The 18466-nt window shown below is 44.6% G+C and overlaps 2 protein-coding genes across 2 annotated transcripts in view; one reads left to right on the forward strand and one right to left on the reverse strand.

Moving 5' to 3' along the window:
* Positions 1-7996: 7996 nt before the first annotated feature.
* On the reverse strand, positions 7997-9236 carry LOC119654818 (40S ribosomal protein S20). Its single transcript, XM_038060378.1, has 4 exons — positions 9088-9236; positions 8793-8945; positions 8461-8550; positions 7997-8211 (listed from the first exon to the last, which is right to left on the reverse strand). Exons 1-4 carry the CDS (start codon positions 9088-9090, stop codon positions 8098-8100), a joined length of 360 nt encoding a protein of 119 aa, XP_037916306.1. The 5' UTR covers positions 9091-9236; the 3' UTR covers positions 7997-8097.
* Positions 9237-9366: 130 nt separating this feature from the next.
* Positions 9367-18466, forward strand: part of LOC119654817 (glycosylphosphatidylinositol anchor attachment 1 protein) — a 29480-nt gene continuing 20380 nt past the window's right edge. The window contains exons 1-3 of the mRNA XM_038060377.1: positions 9367-9715; positions 9778-10128; positions 10192-10383. Coding sequence (XP_037916305.1) covers positions 9538-9715; positions 9778-10128; positions 10192-10383 — 721 coding nt within the window. The 5' untranslated portion in view covers positions 9367-9537. The remainder of the gene's footprint in view (positions 9716-9777; positions 10129-10191; positions 10384-18466) is intronic.

The raw sequence follows: 18466 nt of genomic DNA on the forward strand, positions 1-18466 counted from the left end.
CAATCAATTACTGGTCTCCGCTGAAGATATTGGCACCTTCATCCAGATTGAGCAGGCGGCGCGAGAACTCGGGCTGTTCATCAATGAAGGCGAGACGAAGTACATGGAGGTAACGTCAGCGCGAAAAACGAAAGAACGGACAACATCGAATCGCACTGGTCAAACGAAAACAATGAAGATAGTAGAACTTTGAGACCGTTGAAAGTTTCTGCTATCTAGGTTCGAAAATCACAACCGATAACAGCCATGACGATGAAATCCGCGCATGGTCATTGGTTGCCAACAGAGCCTATTTTAGCTCACAAAAATTGTTCCGCTCGAAGCGGCTCACCATAGTGTTAAAGCTCGTACGCACAAGACTATGATCTTGCCAGTCCTTATGTAATTCTCGGAAACCTGGGTTCTTAGCAAAAAAATTGCGAACTCTTGGCCGGGTTCGAGAGAAGAATTTTCGACCCCCTACATGACGAAATCTTTGAGCGATACCACGATCATCTGGTTGTGGATAAAATCCGGCTGAACAGGTTGCGGTTGGCGAGTCACTTAATCCGTATGGATGAGAATGGTATAGAAAGAAGGTGGAGCATATCCTGCCTGAGATGGAGCGACGGCGTAGGTCAGCTTATAGGCACATCGAATTGGTGGACATTAGCGCGAAACCGTGGTGTCTGGAGTTCCTTATTAAGGCATGCCTAGACCAGATACCGGTTGTTGCGCCGTTGATGACGATTATCATCTATGCTGATACCAAATTTTGTACTTCTGGGATGAACTTCCGGTAAATTTTTAAAACATGGTAATATACTATTATTAACTTTATTTGTACTGATATCAGAACGGGATGTATTTTGAGACCTTGATGAAATAGATGCACCACTGTGGGTTGTCTCAGATTTTTCGGTTGGAAAGATTCTGAGAACAAGACCTGAAAAGTTGAAAGTGAACATTTTTGAACGCACCCATTCTCAGAAACTACCCACCCGAAAAATGTCAAATCAGTGATTGTGCCTGTTTCATGGGGATCGGTCGTCAGAAATTCAGTTTTGTTTAGATTCAATGTCAATGTCCATTTTTGGACAAGTTGTTCGAGATCATTTTCGCTATCAGATGCTAGGAAAACATCATCTGCATAAAGCAGTGTGTAGGGCGCTGGATGTAGGATATCCCGTGTGACGGTGTCCATAACAAGAACAAAGAGTGAGAGGGCGCTTCCTTGATGACCATCAACAGAGACACGAAGCGGTTTTGGTACACCCACCATATTTCAAAGTTTACTTCTCGGGTCGTGTTAGAGCAATTGAACCCAGCGCAGGAGTTCTTCTGGCAATAAGTGTTGTCGTAAAGCATACCAGACGAGTTCGTGTGGCACACGGTCAGACGCTTTCTCTAGATCCAGAAATGCAATGTAAAGAGGGCGATGTTTCTCACGGTGTTTCTCCATGAGTAACCGCACATCGTGTATTGCGTCAGTAGTTCCGTAGTTTTTGACAAATCTGACTTGATTCACGGTTATTTCAACGATTTCGTGAATACGGTTGCCAAGAATGCGTTCAAAAATCTTCATGGTATGGGAAAGTAACTGGATCGGACGGTAATTTGACTACCTTTCTTTTTCCATATTGGAACAGTGGTACTTTCTTGCCAGTCAGATGGTGTTCTTCCTTCCTGTTGGGTCCCAGCTCTTCGCTTTCCAGAGCTTAGATGCAATGTCGTCAGGTCCTGTGGCTTTCCCCGGTTTCATTCGTTTTATTGCCTCCTCGACTTCAGTTGCGCCGACAGGTGGAACTGGTCCAAATGTCGGCAATGTTTGTGGAAGTGGAGGATGAGCAAATTCTTCTTGAATTAGCCTTTGTCCGATTATGCTTTTTGGTTCACTGTACATATGCATGTCTGTTTTGAGTTTCGTTCCACTGAAAAACAAAGCGAAAATTTCTGAAATCCGCGAATCTTACGCATTCCATTTCATACACCAAGCTTATCGTCGTTCTGAGTGTTGATAGTGGTAGCTGCTCTGAATGCTTGATAATCTTATCCGGTGTATGTACCGAAATTCTTCGCTTCGCTTTCTTCTTCTTTAGCCTTGCCTGGTTTAGAAACAGGGTTGGCTCGTAAATGGTAAATAATACATTTAACAAATAGTTTCCAGCTGTTTTTTTTAGTTTTTTAAAGAAATTTTCTAATAATTCACATGTACAAAGAACACTCTCGTCTTATATACGAATAGCACTCTAGTGTAGTATATTTCAGACTATTGGTTTCAATGTGGCGCTGACATTTTTCGAATGCAGTAAATTCATATGAAGAAGACTGTTAATAGTAGTAGAATTCATATCAAACTTGATTCAATCCATTTTACAGAATTGCTTTGTTGTCCCATTTTTCCATAACACTTCTTTGGCGAATACGAATAATTTGAACAGTAGACTTAGTCAGTCTGATTGCATTAAAAATTTGAACAATTTTCTCATCAGTTTCAATATAATGTAGAACTTTTTATTTTCTGTCTAGCGTGACAGATTATCTTTTTATTATTAGCAGAATCAATAATCACATTCAATCAATATTTCGGTGATATTTCTCTAAAAGAGGAACAATTACAGTGCAGATGTTCAAAGAATGTGATGGAAAGAAAAATCGAAACTTTGAGGGAAAAGGCACGTTCGTTGCAGATTTGTGTTACTAATAAAGTACAAAAAAAACTTCGAAAATAAACATCTACACAAACAATTTGTTAAATTATTTTTTTTTTAAATGAAAGTGAATAAATGTCAAATTAGAAAAAAATAATTTTCGTTTTTTTTATATTTGCTCTTTAGTATGTCGAATGATCGCCTTTCGCCTTAATCAGCTCTGGAACTCGTACGGCATCGACTAATATAAATTTTCAGTAAAATCGTCCGGAATTTAATTAAGCTATATCGCTTCTAAAGTTTTTCTGGGTTTGCTTTGTTTCTTATCGATCTTTGTTGCGGTCGCCGCTTCATGAACGCCCATAAGTGCTCCTTGGGGTTCAAATCTGTACTGTTTCCTGACTATAACAGCGCCTGTATGCCAAGCTCCTCCTTTCCAGATGTGAATAAGAAGGTTATTCGGGATAAAAAAGATAAAAAAATTCACACGGGAAAAACTTCGTTTACATGCAGTACGAGCTCTATAACACGGGGCCGAATTGTTCTGCTTCTACCGTGGGGACAATGCAACATTTAATCTTTTGTACTTTTCTGCGTTGACAACACTACTTAGAAACGATCAACAACCAATTTTTGTGGGTTATGCATCCCCGCATTATTACTGAGAGAGAATGGCATGCAGTTTGTACAACAAATTGGGGTAAAATTTATCTCCTTTTCTCCTTCGCACTGGGGATAGACTGTCAGATCCCAGCAAATTGAATTTCGACTGATCAAAGCACAAACCCCGCCTCCAATCGTCCGCAGTCCAGTTCCCTCATTCCAATGCCCAGTCTAGCACAGGAAAGCCTTCGTTAAAATCGGCTTTTTTGATACGCTACGAGCTCTAACACTTCATTAATTCAACCGTCGCTGTATCGTTCTCACACTACCCGTGTCCCTTTCCAGCAATTTACTATGTAATTGAGAAGTAGTTGCAAATCTATCCCGCAAGGATGCTCGCTGTTCGGATAGCTGTGGTTAGAGCATAAGGCCCTCGTACGGAAGGTCGCGGTTTAAATCTCACTGGTGACAGTGGAATTTGTATCGTGATTTGATGTCCTAAGTCAAATCAGGGTAACAACCTTGACAATGTTGACCACATTGCTTCATACAGTCTACCATTACGATCGTGTATGAAGTGCTCTAACGAACGTCAAAGCCCTGATCCAATTGGATTGTTCCGCCAACGATTATTATTATTATAAGGATGCTCCCTGTAATGGCCGTCTGGCCCGCGGAGTAATCACCTGCTTCCTCCCGCTGCTTTCTTTCCGTCCCAGACTGCCTTTGACATACTTGTTAAAAAAATTCTAATACTTGGATCAGAAGAATTGTTTTTTCCCTTTTTCTCTATTACTATCACCCTGTTCCCACAAAACAAGAATATGAGCCATTTCTCAATACTTGATTTTTTCCATTCACTCTCTGTTCTTTCAAATCCCCAATCAAACTGATTTTGAACTAAATATGAATATGGCAATCTTTTTATAACACCAACATTTAACTTTAGATCCCAACACAGACATCATTAGACGAGACTAAATGTTGTTTAGACGCAACAAATAACGGCCGTATAGCTTTGTTAATTTTAATTCGATTACCGTGAAACTTGTCAGCATCATGCGATATGTTACTGCATCGTGTGTACCTACAAAATACTTAAACAGGGTTCTTCTTCATTTGAGCAGGGTTCGGAATGGAATGTGTTTTGAGGCATAGATTTTGTGTAGGGGCACCTTCGTAAATTTTTTCAGATTTTCGATTGGGTCGGTTCTGAGAACCTGCTACGCTTTTTGAGGCACGCATTTAAAGCTCTCACTTCCTTATGTTTCAGCTGATATCAGGAATAAGATCAGTTTCGAAAAGCAATTATCGAGTCCCTCAATTTGGTACCCACATGACTGTGAAAAAAACACAGACTACATTTTCTCACCAAATTTCGTGACAATCAGTTCGAGTTCTTCTTCTTTTTCTTCAGCCTTTGTCCCGTTCACAAGCGGGGTCGACTCGTCGTGATCGGCTTCGCCATTTGGCTCTATCGAATGCCTGATCTGGGTGCAATCTCAAGGCTTTCAAATCCCCATCTAGCGTATCAAGCCACCGTTGTTTAGGTCTGCCTTTTGGTCGTTTACCATCGACTTCGATGTTCAGACCAATCTTGGCAAGTGAATTCTCCTTTGCACGAATTGCGTGACCATACCATCGAAGACGCCTCTCCCGCAACTTTTCCACGATCGGTGCAACTCCATAACGATCGCGGATATCCTCATTTCGGATGTGATCTAAACATGTGACGCCACTAGTCCAACGTAGCATCTTCGTCTCCATTACCGCAAGACGCCGTTCATTATCTTTTATGGTCGGCCAACACTCAGAACCATAGAGAGCGACTGGACGGACGACATTGCGGTAGATTTTAGATTTGAAAGGTTTGTTGATACGTTGATCACAAAGAACACCAGTTGTGGAACACCACTTCATCCAGGTTGCGTTAATGCGAGAAGCAATTCCATAACGCCATTCTCCATTGGCTGATAGCGTTGATCCGAGGTATTTAAATCGCTCAGTTCTGGGCAGATCACTGCCGCAGACAGTGATTATGCTTGTTTCATGTGGATCGGTCGTCAAAAATTCAGTTTGGTTTAGATTGAATCTGAGAACGTGTTGCATGAGGCGATCATTCCATTTTTGGACAAGTTGCTCGAGATCATGTTTGCTATCAGATGCTAGAAAACATCATCTGCATAAAGCAGTGTGTAGGGCGCTGGACGTTGGCTATCCCGTGTGACGGTGTCCATAACAAGAACAAAATGGAGTGTCCCTGAATAACCCGATTTTTGAATTCACTTAGCCACAGTGTTGGGTCTCAGCTCTTCGCTTTCCAGAGCTCAGATGCGATGTCGTCAGGTCCTGTGGCTTTCCTTGATTTCCTTCGTTTTATTGCCACCTCGACTTCAGTTGCGCTGATAGGTGGAACTGGTCCAAATGTCGGCAATGATTGTGGAAGTGGAGGATGAGCAAATTCTTCAGTTGAAATCTGCTCGAAGTATTCTCGCCATCTATCCGTTGCAGCTCGACGGTTGGTAAGCAAAGTACCTTTCTTGTCATTAACGCAACGTAAGTGTTCGATATTCTGTGTACGTTCGTTACGGCTTTTAGCAAGTCGATACAGATGTCTCTCGCCATCCTGAGTGTCCAGTTTATCGTAAAGATTTTTGTAATGGTTTGCTCGGTTGACAGCGACCGCTTTCTTTGCTTCCCGGTTGGCATTCTTATAAATTTGCTAATTGATAGGCGTTTTATCGTCGAGAAATTTGTGGTAGAGGCGTTTCTTTTCACGGACCTTCATTTCAACATTATCATTCCAAAGCCGAGTATCTCGGTTGATGTACCGCCTACCCGGCTTGGTGACCCCGAAGGTTGCAGAGGCCGCTTTGTGGATCATGTATTTCATTTGGTTCCATGATTCTTCCACATTCGTAATGGTTGGCAATCGTATGAGTGAGACCGTTTCTTCTTTCTTCTCACCAAATCGCCACCATTTAATGCGCGGCGAGCCAGTGCGTTCCTCACGCTGTTTTATCGGTGGCTTAATTCACAGGACGGCCGATGTTGAGGTGCGATGGTCTCATAGGGAACGACTTTGCAATCAGTGACGGTGATAAAATGTTGGCGTCTTATGAGAATATAGTCGATTTGCGTTTTACTGTTCCCCATTATAAAATGTGGGAAGATGAGACAATCGTTTGATGAACCATGTATTCGTAAGTAAAAGGTCATGGGTGTCCGCAAAATCGATTATACGCTCGCCACCCTCATTGCGCGCTCCGAACCCCTTTCCCCCATGGCACCTGTTACCGTCTACCTTTTCACCCACTTGACCACAGGTCGCCGGCAATGATTATGTAATCGTCAGCAGGCACGTGACAAGTTTTTTCATCGAGAAATTGCCAGAAGGCATCTTTCTCGGCATCAGGTCTACCTGTCTGTGGTGCATACGCGGTGAAAAAGTGAATACTGCGATCAGCTGATATAATGGTGAGCTTCATCAGCCAATCATCAAATCGTTCGACTTTTTTAATGGCATCACGGAAACCCTCTGAGATGGCAATGCCAACACCATGTTGAGTGTGTGGGTTAACAAAATAGAGAAGTTTGTAGCCATTTTTACCGCGTTCGCGTTTAAGATCGTAGCTTTTGGCACCAGACCATCGGGTTTCTTGCAGAGCGCAGATATCAATGCGCCTTTTCCGAAGGGCTCTTGCGAGTTCTTCGGTCTTTCCAGTTAGGGTACCAACATTTAGCGTGCAGACACGTATTTGTTTTGTTCGTTGTTGCGGACTAACTTACTTACGTGCTGACGCCGTCCATGCGTCAAGAACCCTTGCCCATTTCTCGACAGGACCGGGGCCCGTCCTGCCGCGTCGACTGAGGTGGACGCCCTAGCATTTCTCTGAGGCTTGTGACTCAATCCGATCATCATGTTTGTAACGACATTCTATGCATTTTCTTGGTCGACCTGTCGCGGGGCCTGTCACCAAGAGAGATCAGGTAGGATTTAGCATAGTAGAATAACTCCAACTATACTCTATTTATATCTTCCCCTGATCTCAGCATTTTATTTTTGTTTTACTGAGGATAGTACAGAGTACGTTGCCTCAAACCTTCCTCCTTTACCTGGGCTTGGGACCAGCATACTATGTTAATAGCATGGCGGGTTGTTTCTGAGTGAATCGAGTGTGACAGAAAGACAGACATTAAAATGTGGGGTGTAAATTGTTCCACACGAGACCTTAAAAATGTCAAGTTCTGCAACACGTGTCTGTTCGGATGGGTTCACGAACAGATGTTTCCAAGCGGGATAAATGTGTTTGGCTGTTGACAAATAACGAAACTCCGTTTTCTGGCAACTCAGGCTAATATCTTGCCATGAGTCCTGTGGGTGTCACCGGGTATTACCAGGTAACCCAACGGGGTCGACAAACAAAAATCAATATCAATAGTAGCTATTTCTCCCCATTTCTGAACGTTCGCAATAAATGGTCGATAAAAATCCAAAACGAATTTTTAACCAGGAAATGCAAAACAAGCTCTCTCGGACTGAAACTAAACACAAAACCTCCCATGCCTGAATCGTCTATGTGGTTGGTATCCGGCCTTTTGTGTTTTTAAATCAAGTAAGGAAGAATCGTCTAAACTCGTCTAACTATCTCGAATCACTAACGCCTTTTGTTAGTGAGTGGGAGTTATTTTCTTCCCAAACCCAGGCCAGCAGAACACAAAATCCTTAAATTAGATAATAATGAGGTCAAGAAATGAACACATTTTTGGTAGAAATAAAATTCCCCTCAGGGGATTGTATTTTCAGTTCTTCCAGTACAAATGGAGGTGTTTCTCCTTGGAAGCTTCAGGCGACCTCGCCAACTTAAGCAGCGATTGTGACTTCAACCTCTACACCAGGTTCAATGTTGATGGATGTGATCTTCTTGACGATCTCAGAGGGCGAGTGCAAGTCGATGATGCGCTTGTGAATCCTCATCTGTGGAAGAAGGAAGGGAATGATTATTTACCATTTCCAGGCATTATGGCTAAGCAACTTATTATTTTGTGAGTGTAAAACCTCGTGGAGTCCCTTTGACTTGGGATACGTCAAGTGGTTCTATGTTTGAGATTCGATTGATCTTGGCAGTCGTGAGGCTACGAGTTATGCGAGGGCGGCAGAAAACGAGTTACGGTCACGACTGCCGAGCTTGAAAAGTTTACTTCATTGCTGGTTAGCGATTCTTACCTGGAAGCGATCCCATGTCTTTGAACCTTCACCACAAGGTGTCTTGCGGGTGGTGATGCGGAGGGTCTTTGTCGGCATGCGAACTGGCCCCTGGAAAGATGAATTAAATATATAAGTTGCGCTCCACCTTGATTTGAGAAAATTAGTTTGCGGTCAAAGAAATGTTGGCCGAAAATTAATTTGCATTCGCATTTGATAGACAAAGCAAATAGGCTAGTTTCTGGTGACGTTAATGTAGCATTTATTGTAACTAGGAAAAGCGCCGGAAGAGCACGATTCCTCCAGGTAAATGCGTGGAAGCCGCGTGTACTCTTCGACAGCTGGATACGCACCTTGACCTGCAACTTTTGTGTTTTGGCGCCTTGAATCAAGTCGCGGCACACGTTCTCCAAGGAGCGGACGTTCCTGGAGGTCAAAGTGATGCGGATACGGTGTGTGGTTGATGAATCCACTTGGGGCTTCTCGATGTCTTTTCCTACAGCAGCCTGGAGTAAAAATTTTAGAGGTTAGTCATCAGTCAAAATTTGTTCCACGTGGGATAGGGAACTGGCGCTTCCTACACCTTTTGGGGCGCTGAATCCAAATAACTCAGCATAATATTGATGGACGAAACAGCCAGACACTTACCATGTTATTTTGCAAAATTCCTGGTCGAGATAATCAACAAAAAATCAGGAGATTGATCAGCGCTGAACCAGACGTCTTGCTCACAAAAGTCAAAATGGACGAGACAGGGGAATTTCTTTGACTTTTCGCCTTTGCAAAAGGGAAATTTTTTGATCGGCATAGTTTAGTATTTTGCCTATATTTAGTTTGATCTGTTTAGGTAGTTTAGGTAAAAAGTTGCGATTCGGGCCTAGGATTATTTCTTGAACAACAAAGGTCTTCCTCTGTATATCCTGACCATATTTTCTTGATCTATCACGTAACTCAGTAAGTTTGCTAGAAAAACAAGTGAACAAATTTGAGTAATTCGACATATGTCATTGGAATGCGGCTGTCATTTGTCAGTTATTTTCTATTGATAAACAAATCGTACCTTGATTATCCCGTGTTTCGCTAGTTTCCCCCGAAAACATGGGGATCCTAACCGATGCTTCGCTGAACCAGCGCAATCATCTCGGCCGCAACTTCCTCAAGCACAATCGGAAGATCTGTGCTCTTTTCTACTTAGCTGGCGCGGTTTGGTTCTGTTGCCTGGGCCACTCGCAGTTCAATCATGCCACATACTTATCGGAAAACGCCCTGTCGCCGGGTAATCTTGACTAAAAGTAAGCTTCAGAGGGCATCTCATAATCGTTATTTGCCCATTGGTAGGTCTGGTATATTCGGAGATTAAAGTCGAGTCGGCGCGCATAGCTCAAAACTACTTAGACGAACTGAACCGGGAACGGGAGGTCTACCGCAGCGGCATTCCCTACAACTGGATTATGGCGAAGATGCAGCAAATCGGACTGGAGGTCTACACGCACAACTTTACGTTGCACTACCCGTTAGGCTCTGGTCGGGAATTCCACGGGGAGAATATTTATGGAATTCTTCGAGCTCCTCGGATCGGGTCGACGGAGGGTATTGTGTTCTCAGCGCCTTACAGGCCCCCGGAATCGGTGCATCCGGATATAACTGCGAGTGTGCCTCTGCTCCTTGCGTTTGCTGAGTTTACTAGAAGTGCGGTGATTACGATTCTCTAATTGGAAATGCTTTCTAAGTTGGTTTCATTTTTCTCATCAGGAAAGAACTATTGGGCGAAAGATTTAATTTTCTTGGTGACTGACCGCGAACAGTTGGGAATGCATGCTTGGTTGGAGGCCTATTATAAAGGTGACTTGGAGGATGCTTCTGCGTTGGATGCTGGAAATCTGAAAGGTCGCGCGGGAGCTCTTCAAGCTGCGCTTAACTTGGAGATACAGGATTTTGACGCAGGTAAGAGTGAAATGGAATGACCAATGTGTTGCTAGGTTCTGAGAAAGTGTTTGGTCCGTCACTATTTCCGAGAAATTTGCGCGGCTAGTTTTAAAATGAATAAAAACAAAACGTTGGCCGGAAGTTGAAGATTCTCTTTAAAAACAGGATGGACGGGGTAGAACTAAGGATCGCCCTGTGGGGCTTATTTCGATGGGAACCAGTTTGAAAATGGACGGTATAAGCCCGGCAAAGGAATACTTGAAATAGTTGTTATTGACGATTTGTTCTATTTCTCAATGCCTCATCGTCAACATTCTCTTATCAGTCGTCGGAAAGTTCGGCCGTCCTTTTTAAGGTTTTGTATAAAATCGGTTTACTGTTTGTCTGTCTGTCTTTTTTTTCATGAGGTGGAAATCTTCGAAAGACACTGGTCTGGACACACCAGCGTGTGGGATTTTTACCAACTAAAACCACCTCCGTCTCCTTCCCTGCCCCGCGGAACCACCATAAGGTATTACATCACGGGGCGGAGTCAGCTTATTCTAGCTTAGTCACATTTCTTCTTTCTTCTTTCACATTTCTCCTCTCCTCTGCCTTTCGTAGTTTGGTTTGAACTTGACGGTTGACGGCATCCCAATTCTCTTAAAGTGCTACCATTTTCGACACCAGATTTTTTGGTACTAGCACCTCTCCTAGAGTCTCCTCTAGATTCCTCCTTTCTTCCACAAATCTCGGACAGCGGAAGAATACATGCTCTGGGTCCTTCGGGACTCCATCGCAATTTGGACAGTCGGGTGAGGTCTCCAATTTAAACCTGTGCAGGTATTGGCGGTATCCTCCATGCCCCGTGAGAAACTGGGTGAGATTATAATTCATCTCACTGTGTCGTCTCTCAAACCACTCCTTGATGGCAGGAATGAGCCTGTGAGTCCACCAACCCTTTCCCGGGCGTTCCCAATGCTCTTGCCATCTATTTATGGATCTCTCTCTCTGAGACAGTGCTGAAGGCAGAGCATACTCTCAGGGCTGTTCTTCGGTATCACTGCACTCAGTTTTTTAGTGTTGACTGAGATCCGCAACGCCTCCCTCCAAACTGAGGTCGCATAGAGCATGATTGAGGTCACCACCCTGGCTATAAGCATCCTAGAGGTATGCCGTGGCCCTCCCACGTTCGGCATCATCCTCGCCAGGGCCATACTAGCAGTGGATGATTTATCGCAAACATACTCTACGTGTTGGTTATAGCTGAGTTCCCTGTCTATCACCATCCCCAAGTATTTGATGGTCGGCTTGGAAGTGATGATATGATTCCTGATTCTAACACAGGTGTAATTTCTCTTCCGGTGCTTCGTGATGAGGACTGCTTCTGTTTTTTCCTCCGCAAGCGTCAGACCAGAGCTTTCTAACCAGCATTTGACAGCACTGATTGCCTCGCTTGAGTATAACTTAGCATCTTCGAGATGCTTTGCGACAACAACCAGCGCTATGTCGTCAGCGTAACCCACCACTGTGGCTTCCTCCGGAAGGGGAAGATTAGGTACATCATTGTACATGATATTCCACAGTAGTGGGCCCAATACGGAGCCCTGTGGGACACCCGCGGAAACTACGTACTCCTGGGGTCCGTCATCAGTGTCATACCAGAGCCTCCTTTCAGTTAAGTAACTATTGACGATAGCAGCGAGATAGGCAGGAATACCAACCTTCACTAGGGATTTGCGTATTAGATTCCAACTGGCCGAATTGAATGAATTTTTCACGTCCAGGGTTACTACCACGCAATATTTGCTGGTACTACCCTTTCCGTAAATTGCATCTTCGGCCAAGCCAGTAATCAATTTGATGGCATCAATGGTTGATCTGGCTTTTCGGAACCCATACTGCCGATTTGAAAGGCCGCCCTGGCTGTCAACAACCGGGAGTAATCTATTATAGATTACGCGCTCTAACATTTTCCCCACCGTGTCCAAAAGACATATGGGTCGGTATGACGATGGTTCACCTGGAGGTTTACCAGGCTTAGGCAGAAGTACCAACTTCTGTCGCTTCCAAGCCGCTGGAAATATTCCTTCGGACATGCACGCTTCGAACAACTCAGCGAACATGTCCGGCCTGGACTTTACGGCAAGCTTAAGGGCCTTATTCGGTACTCCGTCCAGGCCCGGCACTTTATTGTCTCCTATTCTGCCGCAGATCTCCAGCAGCTCGTCTCTGGTGACTGGTGGGATTGTCGTCACATTCAGAGGTGGTTGGAATGTGTCGGTGCTCTCCTCTTGCTGGGGGAATAACCCCTGGGTGATTTTCAGCAAAAGGGTGGGACACGTGATCTGCGGAGATGAACGGCCTCTGAATCGTCCCATCACGATTCTATAAGCTCTCCCCCACGGGTTTACGTCCGCTTCTGAGCAGAGCTCCTTAAAGCATTTCCTCTTGCTACGCTGGATGGCGAGCTTGAGGATTTTGCGGGCTGCCTTATAGGCGCACTCTTTTTGCCTCTGATCGACTCTACCTACCGCCCTCTGAGCCGCTCTTCTGGCTCGGTGGCAAGCTGATCGAAGACTGGTCAGTTCATCATTCCACCAGTAGCTTGGTCTTCTACTGGGGAATGAGCATCTCCTAGGCATGCTTTGGCGATGCATTGAGCCAGATGGACGGCTCTTTCCGTAGAGGCGCCTGCATTATCAGGTTGATTTAACCACACCTCTATGAAGGTCTGCTCATCCAAAGATTTTGCAGACCAGCCTGAAATCTTTTTCGGTTTCGGGCATGATAGCTCTTTGGCCTGAGGCTCGACACATGTCTCAAAGAAGATTGCCTGGTGATCGCTGTGGGTGTAGCGTTCGCTGACGTACCAGGACATACCACGCGCCTGCGAAGGGCTGACAAAGGTCAGGTCTACAACTGAGCCAGACCCCCCTTTCTGGAAGGTGTTTATAGCACCTTCGTTAGCCAAAACTATGTCCATCTGCGCGAAAGCTTCTATTAAAATGCGCCCCCTAGCATTTGATTCTCTGCTGCCCCACTCTAGGGCCGAAGCATTGAAATCATCAGCAATCACCTTTGGACTTCGTCCCCTTGCGTCGAGAACAAGATTATCAAGCATTTGCTCGAATTCAGACAGTGTCAAACTTGGTGGGGCGTAGTAGCTGTATACATATACACCACTTATTTTCGCCCACACAAGCCCATATCGCCGCTCCACCAGTCGAATTTGTGACCCATATGCCACCGTGACGGTTTCTATATGGTTCACTTATGATGGCAATTTCCATCTCAGATTCGAACGTGGTCTGCTCAAGTAAATCCTGAGCGACCCTGCAATGATTCAGGTTTATTTGAATAAACCTCATTTTCTCATTGCAGTGAGCGCCTTGCTAAATTCCGAACATTTACCACTTCCGGCAATATGCCGGTTATCCTGTCCCTGTTTTACTTCGCACAGTAAGCATTTGGGGTCCCTATTGCACTCTCTGGCAATATGGCTTTTCTCTCCACACCTTCTGCATCGATCGGATCGATCAATGCTGCTGGTGCATGCCTTCGCGAAGTGCCCAAACATGAGGCATTTAAAGCACCTCTTCAGTGAAATTTGTTTTCTTAAACGACAGAAAACCCATCCAATCCGAACCCTTCCGGCAGCCAACAATATCTGCGCTGCCTCCGGTGGTACTCGTATTGTGGCCGTTTGAGTACCACCATAGGCTTTTCGTAAGCCCACAACAAATTCCTCGGTAAGTTCTTTCAACTTGAATTGCTCCTTCAGAGCAGTGCAAATTTTTCCTTTCGATGTCACTTCATCGACATCCTTACATTGTATATAGATCTCATGTTTTTGGGCAAGCATTGCACCCCAAGTGAGTTTTTCACTTGAGTGCGATAGTCATCAGTTTGGATGTATCTTTTCAGCTCTAACATGAGATCTCCTTTCTGGGTTCTTCGGATTCTGTTCACATTTCCGCTCAGATTTTTTTAGGTCGGGATCAGCTTTGACCTTTTTGAGTATCTCCGCGTAGGATTGCCCTTACTAGAGATAACAATCGCATCTGGACGAGTTCGTACTTTTGCTTTTCGTTTCGCTTTTTTGTTGGTAACTTTAGTCCATCCATCGTTTTCGTTCGTCTTGGGCTTCGCAACGCTGGCCAAGTTTCCTAGATTCACTGTACGCTTTCCTCCTTCTGAGCTGTTCGTGTTGGTTTTCAGGATGTCCTGTCCGCCTTTTTTTCTCTTAGGCGCCTGCTGATTATTTAAAGGATCCCCCTCTTTTTCACGTACTCGCTTATTTCGCTGGGATTCGATGGTAGTACGATTAGGCGTAACTTGGGTCGCTTGTGATACTGTTGGCACAGCGGGGTTCGGCGTATCCTTATTATTCTTTCTTTTCCTTCATCTGTGATCTATTATAGAGGACTCTAATAGCCCTCATCATATTCTTTATGGCTTGGTGCACGTTGTGCTTGTCCTTGATAAACTCGGACAGCTCACCTATTTTTGCCCCAAGCTGGGTGAAGGGTAATTCCTCCGGATCGGGTCTCTGCTCCCTTTAAGTCCCGGCAGGGTTACTCCTTTTACATGGTCCTTCACTTTTGGCGTTTATTGACCTTGCCTGTACTTTATCCTTCATCGTCTTTGGCATTGGTGGAGATCTTAAAGTTGATGAGCTTCTTTTGAATGGATCTCTTCCTTGTTCCTGGAGCATCTCCTGCTGTCGAGCATCTTGAACAGGTGCGGTGGGTGTTGTCACGGTTTTTGTTGTCCAAAAAGCTGCTTTTAGTTCATCTTTGTTTGCTCTTATTATTGATGTTCTCGGTAAGGTCGTACTTCGCTTGAACACCTCTTTCTCCAGATCCAAATCACTTGTAGCATTATATGCCAAGGTGGCCAAGTTGTCCACCACCGAGGCACTGCGGTCGATGGATATCGACGACCGGGAGTCCGCTTGCTTTTTTTCACAGAATGTAGCCATGTGGCGTATCAAATGAAATGTCTCAATTAGCACTTTTCGAAACTGGTTCAATATTTGATATTGTGTGAAACATAGGGGCGTGAGGGCTCAAAATATGACCTTCAAAAAGTGTAACAGGTCTCGTTCTCAGAACCTATCCAACCGTAAGATCTGAAAAAAAATCACAGTCTCAAATCTCCACAAATAAAGTTAATAATAGGGGCACCCCCCCTTATCTTCATCTCAGAAGTACAAAATTTGGCATGCGTGTAAAGAAGAACATAATGCACAGTTTGGTCAAGTTTGAAGAAAATCCAACTATTATTAACAAAGTTACAGGGGGTGAAACTTTACAATTTTTTGTGAATTTCGTGCACTCTGCAACCTGCATGACGTCATCACATATCAATTTGTCAATACCACAACGAAATGAGGTCTTATGAATGGGGTCGGAGAGAATTAATTTGTTTTAGTTTTTTAGTCATTTGTATATGAATACCAATTACTCCAAACAGGCGTGTGTGTATGTAGGTATATAGTATATGCGTGCTAATGAACTTTGCGGATAGTGCCTAATTCAGATAGATATAAGAAATCGGAAATATGGGTACGATCATTTTATATACGTGCATATATGTGTGCAGTTTGTTTGCTTAGGGTAAGCGTAATATCTATGGCTGTAATATGTACGTATGTCTCGTAGTTTGGAAAAATATGAAGGAATATGTTGGATTTGTAGCTATATACGGATAGAAAAATGTGCGTTGAAGTTTCTTACATAAGATGAACACAAAACTTTTATACCCGAAGCGCGAGCTTCGTCGTCCTCGTTCCGCTTTTTCCCCAGTTCGCTTTGCAGTGGCAGGCTATCTGCGGTCCATTTGACGCAAGTAACGTTCTCAGCAGGGAGTACGGCTGTTTCTGCTCTCCAATCGTCTTCCGCTGCTCTCCATGTTCGCCTATAGAAGGAGATGCGCCCCAATAGTTCCTCCAGTTCCATCAGCCCGTTTTTGACGCTTTTGCTGACGTTCCTCTGGAGGAACGTTGCCGACCGCATACGCTTCACCACTGCTGCGCATTTCCTGATGAGCCTTTTCTCTTCGGTGCTAGCTAGGACGGTCGACTGCATTTCCACTCGGTTTGTGTCCGAATCCATCTGCACAAGACTGACTGAGTTTTCTTCCGGAAACGGGGGCAATACAATGTATTGGAGTTGCCATCTCCGCAGGGTCAGTTGCGCCACTTGATAAGGCTTCCTCTTTATTTGGGCGCCCCGGTGTCACATCGGGTATCAGTTCATAGCCACGTCCACGGGCCCCTGTGTGGGGCATAGCACCCAAGTATACAAAGAAAGAAGACTAACGGTTTCGTTCAGGGCAGAGGTGAGGGATCTGGGGACCATAAAACGTGAGAGTAAGTTGCTCTACATTTGGTCCGGTCCAATATCAAGTGTGAACCTGGGATCCCTCATATTCCAAACAATAATACATTTTTTTAAGAGGTTAACATCTTCAAAAGACTAATCCCGGGTTCACGTGCCCTGAGAATGTGGAATTTTTACAAACTGAAACCACCACGGATTTAGTTTTCCCCATCAGCAAATTAGAGTTTCGCATTTATAGGCAGCCGCCGCACATTGGTTGACCTCGCTGAGGAATTGGCCGCTCCTCAATAGTTTGTCTTTGGGTTAGAGCACAAGGCTGTCGTACGGAAGGTCGCGTTTCAAATCTCGCTGGGGGCAGCGGGATTTCTGTATCGTGATTTAACGTCGGATGCCAGTCGACTCAGCTGTGAATGAGTACCTGAGTCAAATCAGGGTAATAATCTCGGGCGAGCCCAATATTTACCACATTGCTTCCTACAGTGTACTATAGTGTGTTACCGTCTTGAATGAAGTGCTCTAACACACTTCAAGGCCTTGATTCAATATGGATTGTTATGCAAACGATTATTATTATTCTTTATGTTAGCAAGTCATTTGACTTTATTCCTTTCAGTCGTCTCGTCATACTTGAGATATCTGTCAATTTTTGATAATAACACTCCAAGAAGACTATACATAGGAAGTGAAACTAGGCAAGCCTTGTGGTTTTGGGGGGGAAAAAAATATAACTTCCGGTGGGCGGGACTTTTCAGTCAAGATCGCAGTTGCGTTCTGCGCATCTTCATTGGTACTGCTTTCCATTTGTGTGATGGTGTTAGTGCATCTGGCCGCGTTTGTTAACCCGTTGGGGAGATCGGTCCCCACGTACTCGAGGAGGATGATCAGCCCCGAGTCTGTAAGGGACTCATCTGAAGTGGCTCTGCCACGAAGCCTCACTGGAGCTTATCTGGTACCATGGGAACCGGGATGGCCCCCTGAGGGCATATGTTCCAGGAGAATTCCTGGAGGATGTGTTTTCGGCCCGGTTATTTGCGGTTAGCCCCCTAGTGGGAGTTTCATGGTGGTTGTGGTTATGCCTACATTGCGGGCAGAGCTCCTCGGAGCTCAAGCGTGGGGTTGCGCTGTACAACTCGGGTGCCGTACCCCTTAGTTGCGGCAGAGGTGTTAGATAGGCCTCGCATCCACTGGTATGAAGGCTGAGCCTGCACTCAGTATAAACCAGTACCGCTGTGCTAGTCATGGCGGGGCTCTGATTGTGGTCACAAATTCAATCCGTGTCTGAAGAGGACCGTGGGATTATGCCTACACGGCAGGTACTCACGTTAAACCCCCAGGTTCATGACCGCGTTTGTTATAGACACTTGGCGCATGCAATTTCATTTTTTCAGCTTCCTATTGTATTTATGTATGTAGTATGTATTGGTTGTTCGTAGCTAGTTGCTAAGCTACATGTATTCGCACACACAGAAGTGTTATAGAAACACGGCACACAATATGTTAACATATGGGACGCACTGCGATTTTGACTCGGCCTCACAGCGGATGGTTAACTTCTTGTGCTGCTTCTGACTAGTTTCATCTCCTGTGTATAGTCTTCTTGTAGCACTGGTTTACACTGAAAATCGCAGCTAAAAATTTCTGTTTAAATCGATTAGTTTTAGTGTTCTGTTGAAAAAAACAAAAATAGTAAATTTATTTTTTTTTATGGTACGATTTCATTTAAAAAGAGATGCAGGGGGAATACCAGACCCAATTTCGACAACGATTCAAACCGG

This window comes from Hermetia illucens, chromosome 4, assembly GCF_905115235.1.
Source record: "Hermetia illucens chromosome 4, iHerIll2.2.curated.20191125, whole genome shotgun sequence".
NCBI classification, from domain to species: Eukaryota; Metazoa; Arthropoda; class Insecta; order Diptera; family Stratiomyidae; genus Hermetia; species Hermetia illucens.